Source organism: Aplidium turbinatum, chromosome 8, assembly GCF_918807975.1.
Source record: "Aplidium turbinatum chromosome 8, kaAplTurb1.1, whole genome shotgun sequence".
Taxonomy (NCBI): Eukaryota; Metazoa; Chordata; class Ascidiacea; order Aplousobranchia; family Polyclinidae; genus Aplidium; species Aplidium turbinatum.
In genome coordinates, this window is record NC_137479.1 from 20,694,694 (window position 1) to 20,708,885 (window position 14,192).

Consider the following 14,192-nt stretch of genomic DNA (forward strand, 5'->3'; position numbering starts at 1 on the left):
AAAGGTGTTTTTGATGTCAATCAAAGCAATTGTCAGCGCAGGTTAAGAGCTATGAAAGAAGAAAAAAATTGAAATTAATGTATTGTCATTGTGCAAAAAAGTGGTTTTCATTAACAACATGTCTGTAGGGTAGTTCCACTACAATAAGACGTTAAAGTCATATGGGCCTACAAACGACAATATTTGCTTTTAAAAATTAACTTTTTAAACCAATGAAATCAAATTATATCCACAAGCATTGTCTTGAAGATCATTTTTATCACTTTTGATGTGAAGTTTGTATTGTAAAAGACCAACACAACAATAGTAGAATTTCTAAAATGCCCAAACTAGCGACATTTTGTGGAAGTAACTCCGTTGAAGGTGGGGGTCTCGCATTACTTCCTTATTGCATCATAAATGTCAAAAGGTGTCTTTTAGCCACCTTATCTAATGTAGGCTATCCTTATTAGTCTCTAGTGACAAAATAAACTAACAGAATAATATTGATGCTGGGCACACAATGTAGGCTAACACTCTCACAGTTCCAGGTATCAACCTAATTCAATTTATAAAAAACATACACCACAGGAATAACATTTAAGAAAATTGTACATTTCAAGCTACACATTTTACAAGCATAGACAATCACTTCTTTTTACATTTCACGTATTTAAATGCCACAAATTTTTTCCATAAGCCGTAAGAATAAGCGCTAAGGTGGTCATTTTCTATTGATCCAGGTGCAAGCCCTTAACGGAAGCTTTGTGTGAGAAAGTATACGTATGGACATAAAACTATCAAGCTGAAAAGTCATTATAGTCTATCTAGTGTTGACAATATTCCTTGTATAGCGCTTTCGTGATATCTTTAAAAATCGATTGAGTAGCCCATAGCCGAAAACCAGTTTGTTATGATCAGCATCATTAATTGTATTGTAAGCATTTTACATGCGCTGTTTTTCAGTCAATGTGATGTTTAAAATTCTTTAAAATGTCTAAAAATTCTAAACCGTATAAAATAAAAGCTTCCCAAGCCTAGTTTTGCATGCCTTTATTTTGTTCCGTGTCAGCTGGGTTGTTATTTAATTCCTATTTTGCGTGACGGCTAAGAGTTTTGAAATGTCAGGCGTGGCGCTTCATGATGTTGTGCTCAAACGTAACGTTATTATTGTTATGTCGACCGTGCACACAAATTTACACATTTACGTAACAACAAGAGACAAAAAGAAGCTTTGATGACACTACCAGTTTTTTTTCTAATGAAAGACTAAATTTATTTTATTTTGAGAGTTTCCGAAAGATTTAATTGCAATTATTTTGCGCAATAACGTTTTGAAAAAGGGTTTGCTCACAAGAAGTCTAGTAGATTTTGATGGTTCTAAGGCTACATTGCTGCGCATGTCGCAGTGATTAACATTTGTGAACACATCAATATGTACAACATATTGTATCTATCAGCTCCTTGGTGTTAAACTGTTTTAAAGACAACATTTAAAACACTTGAGTTTTTGTCCACAAATAGCGGATCTGGAAAGAAAAATGGGGAAACACCAAAGTTTCAAGGATGAAAAGTTTGTAAGATAAAATGGACAATTTAAAAGTTGAATTTTGAAAAGTAAAACAATGTACAGTATTAATAAGTCTGAGGGAGCATTTCTCACAAAACATTTTGATACGTTTAACCTTGTTTTAGTCGCTTTTTTGTACATTTTGAAGCCCAATAGGCTAATAGTGTTTTCAAAAAGACGCACGCATTGCATTTGATCCAATTCATCACATTAAAAGTGGAGTTTTGTAAACGTTTGAAAAACTTTTGCTTAATATTGAAGTTACTTACTTTGAATAATTTCAACAATATTAACTTAATTTCTTTAACTTACCCTCATAAGTAGTCAATATGAACTCCTAAAAGGTTCACGCTGTCTTGTTTATGAGCCACTGCCCATGTCCCGGCCCTTTTTATACAAAACACATTTCATTTATTAACGCTGAAACTATTAGCACGAAAACAGGTCAATCCATTTCTTGTCTCTACATCAACTGCTGAAAATATGCTTTCCTAATACCATCGGTTCGGATAATAAAATGGGATTGAGCAAGCAAAGCGACCGAAAAAAAAATGCAAAAATCGAAAAAAATTACATGCTTTTTCTCGATTTTTGGGAGGCACTTAATCAAGTCCCCTTTGAATCCGCTACTGCATTGGTAAGCTATAAATCACAACGTGAAAGTTTTTTGTTGGCTTAGCGGCCCTACGAAACCAAACATTTTATTTCCACATATAAAGTACGGTATGCTTTTTTCAATCAGACACTTAAAGACACAGTGCGCGTCAGAATGAGAAATAAAAACACAAGGAAATGCAATTATAAGACAATATGTACCGTTTTACCAAAAGTATACCCCATGAATTGGTTTGTAACTTAACCGAATCTTGTAATCTGATAAGATAAGGTCATGCAATAGAAAATAAAAGTTTCGTAACTGTAAGTTAAATTTTATAATTTTCTTTTGAGATGCGTGCAATCACAGTGTGGTGCGCATGAGTGTTTTTGTTTAAGTTATTTTGGCAGCCGATTGTAGCATCGAATAGACAGCGATAGACACGTGTTTCGCCCATGAGGCTGGGCTCATCAGTATCGCACCGTATTCTTGCCACTTGAGTAATCGACCGCCGCTTTACCAGTCAGTTTAACTCTTATCTTTGTGGAAAGAAAGAGCCAACAAAACCAGCAGGTGCCTGGGGTGGGTTATGTGAAGAAACTTTCTTCACAGTGTTTTTGTTGTTGCTACTATTTTTATTTCGTTTTCAAATCTAACTACTAAACTACTACCTGATCAACGATCATCGTCAAAACATCTCTCATTGTGGGAAGTAGGAACGATTTTTCTCACAGCAACGCATTTTTGTTGGTTAGTAAAATAATAGAACAATAAAAAATGTAGATTTGTTGAACTGACACTTTGTAAAAAAGATACTCCGTACTTTCTCAACAAGCCTACTTGTATTTGATACATTAAAACCATTTGTGTCACAATAGAAGAATAATTTATAGAGCTGCATTCCTGTTGCCGTGTTCATACACTTTTATTGTATTTCACTGTCCTCTAGTCATTTTCTTGCAAAATAAACTGTTTGAAGTTTGTCGATTACGCGTCTCCAGACAATGGGAAGAAAAGCACTACAAAGCGAATTAAAAAAAGTTCAATAGGCCAATTCTCGATTTAAAAAATAGTAGATAATCTTTAAACAAAACTTTTATAAAGCTTATATGCTGTAGAAACATTGCGATTGAAGGTAGCTGAAGCCAATGGGGAGTAAAACCCATTCAAAACTATTTTGTTCCTCCTGTAAAATATTAATGAGTATTTGCATCATGCAAGTATGCCTATATTCAAACCAAAACTAGTGCACAGAAAAAAGGCTATACATAAACCGCAGCGGCGCAAAAGCAGCCCGAAGACAATTCAACATAATCACAGGAAGATTGAAACTTTCACTATGAAAGCTCACTGTGCTCAGATTTGTGTAGAAATAACAAAAAAATTGATGATGAAAATTACACTTCAATCCATTTAAAAATTGCTGTTGATTGCAAGAGTTGGTCTTCTTCTTCTTTTTTCGTATGAAAAGTGATTCTTTTTTGACAACGTTGCATCGAGGTCAGATGTCTGGGCATTCCTCAAGCAGCCACTGGATGGTGCAGTCATTAGTCGATTACAAAGCGTCGCATTGGATTTCTCTACCGCTTATTTTTCTATTAAAAATTTGCATTAATTTCTTTGCATTTATTGTAGACTGTCATTAGGGTGGCATTCTCTCCCCCCCCTTTAAATTTTAGGGATTTTGGTGTTTAAATCAGCGCTAAAAAATGTTAAAAACTGCTTAAAAGTTATTTCGGAATAATGCATTTCATGAAATCCGCCCGGAAATAATTTCACTCAGAAAATTCATGTAGTGATTGAGATTAAATTCTGATAAGAAATCACTTTCACAATTTTTTTTACCCATAGTTTTATAGTGGTTTACTTTTCAGTCTAGTCATATAAATTACAAAAAATATATGTCTGTCAAAATTGTCAGACAACATCCTAATAGAAATCACTAACCAACAAATGTTTCATTATTTGGTTGCTCATTAAAGAACATCAGCGTGAACTAAGCTTACCAGATGGCCATTTCAAATTCTGAGATAAAATTTAAGCGAAAGTTGAAAGGACTTTCATTAATCACCAAGTAAAATAATAAGACAAATTCTAACCTTTTTTTTTTTATTTATGCAGTTTTGTCTGCCACCCAACCAACCTCTCCGCTAATCGTGAAAATACAATAGGCTATTTTTGCGTTGATTTTTGCATTTTTTAGTCTCGAACAACGTTTTCAAAGTTATTCAATGAACATAAACATATTAAATTATTCAAAACATGTTGTGAAAGGTTTGAGCTAAATCTGTTTTGTTTTTGTTTTTTTCTTGTAGCCTACTGTAGTCTATATAAACTGTAGCCTATGGAAATTTTATTTTTTGTTTTTAAACAAGAATCACAACTTTGAACGAAAAAGCTTTTGATGCAACTGACTCACAAATTTCCGTTACTTTCAATCAATCAATTCCAAGATTCATAAGCAACTTCAGTTTCAAAAAGTGATAAATTGGAGAACAGATAATTTTTTCAAAGCATAATTTATGCATTGCTGAATTTCATTTATCTGATACCCAAACCCTTTACATAGGCTATCATGTTACCATAGTAGTTTTACGTCCCTCTTTGAAGGCGCCATGTAATGACTGCAATGTTTGAACTTCTCTTTATCAAGTGCATGTAGTGAGTTACAGGTATGTTTCAGAAAAAATTGACTAAAATCTGTGCAATAATCACAATATACTGTAATAAATTTAATATGAGAAAAAATCAAGCTACCCAAATTAAAATGTTTGGTAACGCATTAATTGAAGAGGTTGCTAGCAGCCTAGCAAGTCGTTGGGTAGTAAGACTTATTAGGCTACTATCACTATCACTTGATGGCTTTCGCTTTCTCTAATAATTAATGAATCTTCTATACAAGCACACAATATGCTTGTTGAGAGAAACTGATTTTTTATGCGCTATTTGGAAAATGATTTTTTTAAACAATTACGAAGCATAGTTAGGCTATTGATAGTTTCCTTTTTCAAACATTTACCAGTAATCTATGGTGTATTAGCTAAAAATAGATCTTTTTTACAGGACGGACTTTCTTGGCTGAGCAAAAAATTAAACTATTTCTTAAAATATACGAGCTTTTTAGTATTCAAATACCAGTAGACTTATTTTTAGTAATTAGATTTTTAAATGCAACATAATTAACAATAGAATGAAGCCAATGATCTGCTACTTGAACTATTTGCCTTTCAAGTTTTGATTTTTATAAAGGCATGTTTCTTTATATCCCAAATTTATTCAAAACAATCAATTTGCTTGTAAAAGCTGCACCTAACGTCCGACTGGATATCTCAGTTGACTGAGTTTGTGAACAAAGAAACGCACAGATTTTAAACTTCAAGCACAACTCACTATTCATCTGGAACAAGTGGATGGACAAGTTAACAAGAATAAGCAATAGATTGAGTTTCGCTTTTAGCAGCTTGATTGTTGCTTACGTTGCAATGTAGGCTAAATATTAACGACTTGTTTTAGCCTGATGCTCAAACAGGTCATTAATATCTACATTGTGAAGCGAACAAGAATAATTTCAACAACGAAAAAGGAAGATATACCCTGTCAACCTTGGTGACCGAGCCTGGTTTAAAGGCTCTACAAGTATACGAAGCTGCCAAGATCAAATTTTCTAAGCGGCCCTTTCAGTACGAAGATAAAAATGCTCGTAAACAATAAAAAAGTAACCATCAGCTGATGATAAACAATGCTTTACTATATTTTTTACAAGTGAAACGTATCAATGCAACTACAATAAGTGTTTTTGTTGTGCCGCTGTTGGTTCCAATGCTGCAAATAGTAGGCATCACCTTAACCAGCTTTTAAGTGACAGCTTATTTAAACATTATTTCTTCATCGAATTAATTTTACGGGAAGCGGAATTGATGAGAAAAACCACGTTTGCGTCACATACCCGAATAATGTACACAAAATGCGTTCGATTAACTCTGTGGTCATTCAATGGAATAGCCTACTGTTTGATAAATAACTGCGTCACGATTAGTCCCAAGAATAAAAACAGTAATGACAAAACTGTTTGGGGAACTTGCAGTCGATTGAAAATTTTGCAGCATTTTTGGAACAGTAGATCAATCACGTAGGCCTCTACGTGGTCACACTTCTCACTTCACACTTGTCAAAAACCATTTGCTGCCATAAAAGAACTAGGGCACTAATAGGCATTGGTCTCATCAAGATATTGCAGTTGCAGTCTACTGTAAAAATCCTTTTCATCAATGGAATTCACACACGATAATACTCATACCATGCGTATGCCCTGCAGAGGAAATTCAGTGATCGTTTGTCTTCAATAATTTTACTGTTCCATCTATTTTTTGTACTAGTCCGGAATTCATACAATTATGAATGAATTTATAAATCAATGATTAAAGTAATATGCAATTATACACTGTTTGACCCTAAGAAATAATAAAGATATTCCAATAAACTATCAACGGCAATAACGTTTGCCCGTTTCGCACGTTGGTGACTAAAAGGTAAAGGTGGGCCCATACTTGATTCAAGTTTTTGAAGTTAAGTTTCTCATCTTCCTTTAGGGTGGCCAGTTCCTTTTTCTCGGCCGCCTTTCCTGCAGCAAACTATTCCCACCCAACTTTACACCCTAGGTAGAGGTGAGCGGTGTTTTCAACAACCAGCTGAAGCTGGGAGTCGAACCAGATTTGCATAATAGGAAAACCAACGCCTTATCCGTGGCGCCATCCCACCGCCAATGCACAAATCCCTGATTAAAGTGATATGTTATTATACACTGTTTGAATCTAAGAAATAATAAAGATATTTCAATGATGGCTATCCCTCGTCTTCGAGGCTGATGTACTTCGCAATAAAGTTAATAACTGCAATAACGTTAACCAGCTTCGCACGTTGGTGACTACTATTATCAAATTATTTTCTTCTAACATGCGACATATAGAGTTTAATATTTTTAACGATGACACATGAGAAGATGGATAACAACAATTTGTTTTTTTTTAAATATTCGTTGTATTTCGGTTGACAAAATGATTTGCATGATGACGTCATTGCACCTTACGTAATGTATGATTGCGTCAAGTTGCTTTTAATACCGTTTCTTCATTGATTACCTGCATCCTTACGGTAAATGTTGTTCATTAAACAAAGGAACTCTTTGACGTATTAGATCGTTTAGGGCGGGCGAATGCGATAATATCTTATGGGTGATTAAGACACTGTGTGTTGATGTTCAACCTGCAACCATAAGCAACGTTTGAAGAGATGAGAGCTCCTTGCCGCTAATTTACCGATTTTGTCGTGAGGCAGCTTAATGACGATGATATTATACTCTTAATAGGCTACTGAGACGCCAATTCATCAATTACGTTTTTTGAATATTGATTTGTTTACGCATTTTCTACATTAGAAAGTTTTACCTTAAAGTAAAAGTCATAAAATTTACTTTAAGAATAAAGTCACTTGAAAATTCAATGTCTCTTCCAACAAATTTTATGTTTTTTTCTACAGGGTCAACGTTAAGACGCCAGTTGCCAAACAAGTAGTGCTTGCCTTTATTTGAGCATTCTGTCTAGCAGAGATACTTAGAGAAAGTTATTCTATATAATGTAATGGCGTGCAGTTACGTCAAAAATCCAATACATTGGAATAACATGTTTGAAATGTATCATTCTCGCAAATGTATCTCTTAGCATTTGCGGAAATTGATTTGTTTGTTTTTTGTTTGCTTCGTATTTGGTATGTCTGTGGTTTAGAATTTGAATGATCAAATGAGAAAGTCAATATTTTTAGGGTTAGTTCAACATCGCGACTTTCAAACTTTGATCCTTTGATGACGTGAAGAGTGTTCACTTAGTTATGATGACGTCGAACATACACCTCTTCACAACATTTCTACTAATGTTGGTTAACTTGGACGTCATAGGACATAAAATCGATTTAAAACATGTAAAATATTTTCCTAATTTTTGTTTTTTTGATGCGTTGATCTATTTTCAATGGCATTGTGGTTAGTCTACATATACTTAAAAGTGCTTTTTTTATGGATTCGTAACAAAAGACCAAAAAACTTCACCGCATACTTCTCATCAACAGTTACTTATACCACTTGACAATGAAAGGAAAGAGCTTTGCTTGAGTTTGGCTCAGGTATGTAGCTACTTCAAAACGTAGTTTTGTGTTTCATATAATTGTGCAGAACCTTTTTGCAAGTTAACTGCTCCAGGAGGGGGTATTTCATACAAATCAAATCAGCTATTACGCTTCATCAGCTAGTACTAAATTTGAAAAATGCTCCTAGTTTGTAAAAAAACACTTCTTAACAAATATTAAAAGCTTTTATCATAACATCTTTTATCCTCAGCATATGATAGACCATTTAAGTTTTTTGTGAAGATGACGAAATATGGCAATAATTTTGCTTTATCTTGGAAGTTCTCTTGTCTTCTATTAAAACCTACGGCTCGACAAATTCATAACCACGCAGTGGAAAACTTGGCTATGTGCCGCATTTGCATACGCGTGTTGCTACATTGAGCAATATCAAGCATATTGCTTTCCTAGCCATGAAGTTGATTTTACCACATCTTACTGGATGTTGGTCACGCGAGCAAAAATTAGCTAAAACCTTAAATTAGCTTAAAAGCTGTATGAAATGTACTTTCAAATTTTGTTAAATTTGTTAACCAACTGTACATGACAATACCCTACTTCCCTAGCAGCCGATTTTCAATAGTTCACGCAAATCAGAGAGAGATCCAGATGTGAACCCTTTTAGGAGCACGTAAGGGACTAGCGCTAAATTGCAATGAAACGTCTTTTACTGAGTTTTTTCACAACAATTTATAATGTTAAACTGGAAGCAATTTCTATGACTTGGTGTCAGATATTTTAATACAAATGTAGCCCACACAGTAGGTTACAATATTACTCAAATATAATTGTACAGAAATGGTCTTTTGGTGTAAGCACAAAACGTAATTCGAATGGGTTTGTCTTCCATAGATTCCTCACTTCTGATTTACTTATCCGTATTCTATCATCCCAGCATCCCCGCTTGTATAGTAGACAATGTTTTGATTTGCAATCTCAGTGTGACGAAACACATCAAACGAATATGCAGCACTGTACGCAAATAACAAGAATCTTCTGTGGCAAAATGTCTGACCATTTAGCAACGTGATAAGAGCATTTAATTGACATCAAGGAATTGCTTGATCGGAAATCTTTATCCTCGGGCTGATAAAGTTTCTTTGCAAACTTAATCCTGACACTTTCGCATGCTTGTAGAGATTTTAAACCACTGACGCAGACTCGGTCACCGGGATGAACAGAGTGAAGTTTCTAATTGTTGTATATGTGATGTTCTGTAAATTATTTTACCCACTAGGTACCGCTAAATGGGCACTTGTTGAAATGTGATGCTCAAGCGATTATCTTAATTCTATTTGAATAAGATAACTCAGACTGAAAAACAATGCATAGCAATACTGACTGGGAAACCGTGACTTACTTGAGGAAGCCTAAGCCTGCTCCTGGAGCTGCTCGTGCTTCCAAAAATATCAATGCTGCTTTGAGGAAAGGAGAAGATGTTGAAACACGCCAGAAATTTGCAGCTGGTACAAACAAGAAAGCTGTGACTACCAAAAACACTGCAAAGTTAGATCGAGAAACTGAAGAACTGCACCATCACCATGTGTCGCTGGACGTCGGACGGCTTATTCAGAAGGGACGCCAAGATAAAAACCTTACACAAAAAGAACTGGCTACTAAAATAAATGAAAAAGCACAGGTCATCAACGAATATGAAAGTGGGAAAGCAATTCCCAACAACCAAGTCATGGGAAAAATTGAACGCGCCATTGGACTTAAACTTCGGGGATAAGAGAAAGGAAAGCTACTTCAACCCCCTGGAAAGAAGTAACTCAGCATGTTGAGAGATGGGTCAGTGACTGTTCAGGTGTTTGTAAATATTTTGCTACATGATAATAGAACAAGGTCAAATTAACATTGAACACACAAGTTTGACAACAAGATGCCTTCAGAATCTTTGTAAAGATTGTGTTCATGACTTGTGTACTATTTAAAAGACAACATTGTAAAGAGTACTCCGTTCTTAAGTCACATTAATGATTTTTAAATGACTAGATTTTCTGTATTAACTATTTTTTAATATATGATTTCATGGAAATATCAAAAACACCTTTGTTTAACATCTATTGTTTTAAACTGCATTTTTTTTCAACTGATTTCTCCAGTCTTTATATTTCAACATTTTTGCATATTACCTATTTTCTTTGCAGTGGGTTTAATCAACTGACTAGTTTGTTTGGACTCCATTAAGCCTAATGATTGCAACAGATTTCAAGTAAATTTTCAGTATCTTCTTCATCAAACTGAACTTAAAAAAATATATATTAAATTTATCTTTCTTCCAAAGCTACGTTTGTCTAGTTTTGGCAACTTGAAAAGAAAGTCTAGTTTTTATAACTTTAATTTGTATATCACCAAGAACAGGACATAGTAATTTTCATATCACATGTGTTGATAGAATTATTAGTTATGTGCCAGAAACAATTTGCCAATGTGTACGTGTTTTTTATTTAAATATTTACAATTATTTTCTATTTGTTTGCTTGAAGTTAACGACCACATTTTAATTTGTTGAAAACGAGGCTGAGGTCCTCACATCCATCAATGCAATGAGCTTGAAAAATTTGCTGCTGTCAAATTGAAATTTAGTGTTGCATGTTTGAGTTTGTGTCAATGTTAAACAGCCTTGTTTTGTTTTAAAGAGAAAAAAAAAAGGGAACTTCTTGAAAGCCAAAGCAGTGCTGCTTATTTCTTTCTTCATAATAGGCCCAACAGAGTTTTCGAGGCGGACACGTCTTGTATTCCAGGAAAAGATGTCGATTCGTCACAACTTGACACGCATTGTGCACATATATGGCTGTGTCTTTGCATAGCCAGGGTCTTTGTAATACACGTAATCCCATGATACAAAATTGACACAAAAATGGCTTCCTCATCTTTCGTCAACTTAATCGGAACTCTCCGCCAAGTAACCGCTTGGATATAATTGAAAAGCAGGTAGGCTAATTTATTAACTGTTACTCACGGTTAGCTCAAGTCATGGCTATAGCGCAGTGGTTCTCAAACTTTTTCAAAAAATTTGTTGAACGGTCTCCTTGCGATTTTTTCAACGACTCACGGTCCATCAAAAACTCAAGGCAAATTAGCGCAAAAACGGTAAATAATAATTTATTTGTTACATGCAATTAAAAATGCACACGTCAATAAAATGGGTACACTTGCTTAGGTGTTATCAGTTCTATGTTAGGTTTCGTTTGGTTTAATATGACCTTGATGTTATGCATTAAATCCAATATGTTTTGAGCTAGGTATCAACGTGACATTGACTTAGGCTATCTTTGACACCACCTGAGACAGAATGTTTTCCGATAGTTCAGATATTCTCCTACTCACAGTGAGACACTTGCTTCAGCTTTTGACCTTCAGATTCTCCCAAAACGTTTGATAGGCTACAATAACTTGGCAACAAGGCAAGATCAGTTGTTCTCCGATGGTGTGAGACTTCTTACTTCTTGGCGATAGCTATTTTCTTGCAACTTCGTAGGAGGCCCTTAACCCTGCAGTATTTTCTTTCCATTGATCACCAGTGCTATCAGATCTTGACCTAACTAAACTATTAGCTTGCCGTTTAAAAATATCTGCATCTTTGTTTTGAAAATCTGGATGATGTGTTACCAATGTCTTTTCAGCTTGCTAGGTTTTAGAGCAGAACTTGCTAAAACTTTACAGCATAGCACGCACTGCGGCTTTTCTTCTCCAGAATGTATCACAGTGAAGCCAAACTGAACATAGGAATCATTGAATCTTAACTTTTTTCGAAGCTGGGCCCTTTTCACTTTTTGTACTCAAATTTAAGTTAAAAATTCAATTAGTAAAGTTAAAAAGTTATTAATTTTTGGCTAGTTTGACTAAGGCTAAAAAAGCTAAAAGTTCGGAAAGGCACTCAATTCAAAACTTAAATCAGTAAAGGTAACCAGCTTTAATCAACTTCGCCTAACTCCTTTTTAGTCAAGTATATTTCGTAATTCTGTTTTGATCTAGTAAACACGAGTGTTGTAGGCACTATGCACTTTTTGATGTCACAAAAGTTATAGAAACAAAACAAAGGCTATCATAATCAAACGAAATTAAGGCCAGGCTTAAAAAATTGTGCGGAGGTATGCCAAGCCAGCTTACTAAAGTATATCTTTCAACTTTGGTTTGGAAAATAAGTTGCCTGAAAATTTTTACTTTCCACAATTTTTTTTTCTTTGGGATCGTGTTATTTTTTTTGGAAGGTGCTTCGCGGTCCCAGAAAATTACCTCGCGGACCCCAAAAGGACCGCGGACCCCAGTTTGAGAACCACTGCATAGCGTCTTTACGAAAAATTTTGCCCTTTATAAGTAGGCTAGTGAATGTCACCATGGCTCAGAAGTGTCTGAACTTAACCAGTTTGCAGTGATTTCAGAAAATGTTAAACATTTCCTTGAATAAATATCATTCCATTAAAATTTAATTGTAGTCTTCCAATGGTAAACACATGGGGCGCCATCGCTCAACAAGCCTGACAGCAATTTATATCCTCAATCGCTCCACGTGCTCCAACCAAAGTATTTCTATAAGAACAAAAAATTGATTGCTGCAATGCATTCCCAGTTCGACTATGGAACCCATTTTCTAATTCTTGCATCTTTTTAGGGATAAATATTTTTATGACTTGGAAGAACATTAAACTTTATTATTTGGAGTATATCCCTATCACGAATATATTCGAAACCATTCAACAAGTTAAGCATGAAGCTGTTCTATTATGTTTAAAGAACTATTTATGCTACAATTAAATCCCTTTTTCCTAATTGGCACTTTAAAACTTTTAATTTTGTTTTTGTACAACAGACTTACAGTCTCTTTATTCAGATTGCGCTTACAAAAACATAATCAGTAGAGACTGCGATATGTACCAAATATTTCAAAATATTAAAGAAAGGAGTTAAATCTTGTGATGAGCCCATTACTTTGACAAAATAAAGAGTAACTTGGCCCAGAAGTTGGATACAGCAATTTATGTCCGTTGCATCAAAACCACGAAGTTTGCATCAAAGTTTGACCACATCAACCGCTTTCAGCTTGTTCAGTCCCTTGCTCTCAACCTAGCAAACACATTTGTACAGTACCACTGATTGCAGTTGACGCAGAAAACAGTGATGAGTCGAAAGTTTGATGATGCACATATTGACGTTTATCAAAATTATCACTAATGCAATAGGCCTATGCAAAAAACTTGTAATCTAATGATGTATTGCAAATAAGCTACAGCTTGATGATGCAGATTCAAAACAAAACTATACTTTGTGCCAGAGCGACACCGAACGGCAGTTGAAGAGTGAGAAACTGACTTTCAAAAGGTCAGGTTATTAACTGAATTCCAAAACAAAGCTTTGCTATTAAACTTTCCAAGTTGTTCTTGTTCACATGAATCATAGACGTTTACAAGCAATCAAAATTTCTTTAGAAGTTTTCAATAGTAACCGGTACAACCAAGAATAAATCTTTTGGTCCGTTTGTTTATTTATCAAACTAATCTTGCTTCCTGCACATTTAACCTTCAGTAGGCTACTAGGATTCGTCATCTTGATACTAGGCTATATGACAGTGATTCACGAGAGCATACCCGATGGCAATAAGATAGGTCAAAATTTACAACGATTTATTATCAAATGGTTAGTCGTCTGGCGTGTTTAAGATCAAATATCGGCTGTTGATGTGTTTTTAATCGTTTTTGTTCCGTTTTGCGGTTATTTTAATTCAGTTTAGCGCGGAATTTTAGTCTAAGACAAGAACAAGTGGATTGATTACAACTTTTTTGAAGGTTAAAAATAGTTTAGAATCATTACTTTTTACGAAATGAGCGTTTCTGTGTAAAAAGCACTTAGGTTATTTTATTATATGTA

General features: G+C 34.7%; 1 protein-coding gene across 1 annotated transcript; it reads left to right on the forward strand.

Annotated features, from left to right (window-relative positions):
• The first annotated feature begins 9,642 nt into the window (after nucleotides 1-9,642).
• On the forward strand, nucleotides 9,643-10,060 carry LOC145775928 (endothelial differentiation-related factor 1-like). Its single transcript, XM_082587337.1, has one exon. The coding sequence runs from the start codon at nucleotides 9,646-9,648 to the stop codon at nucleotides 10,051-10,053; it is 408 nt and encodes a 135-aa protein (XP_082443463.1). The 5' UTR covers nucleotides 9,643-9,645; the 3' UTR covers nucleotides 10,054-10,060.
• Nucleotides 10,061-14,192: the final 4,132 nt, after the last annotated feature.

Bases quoted from the DNA above. Each gene is read 5' to 3' on its own strand.
- LOC145775928 (XM_082587337.1), top strand. From the start codon at position 9,646: ATGCATAGCAATACTGACTGGGAAACCGTGACTTACTTGAGGAAGCCT.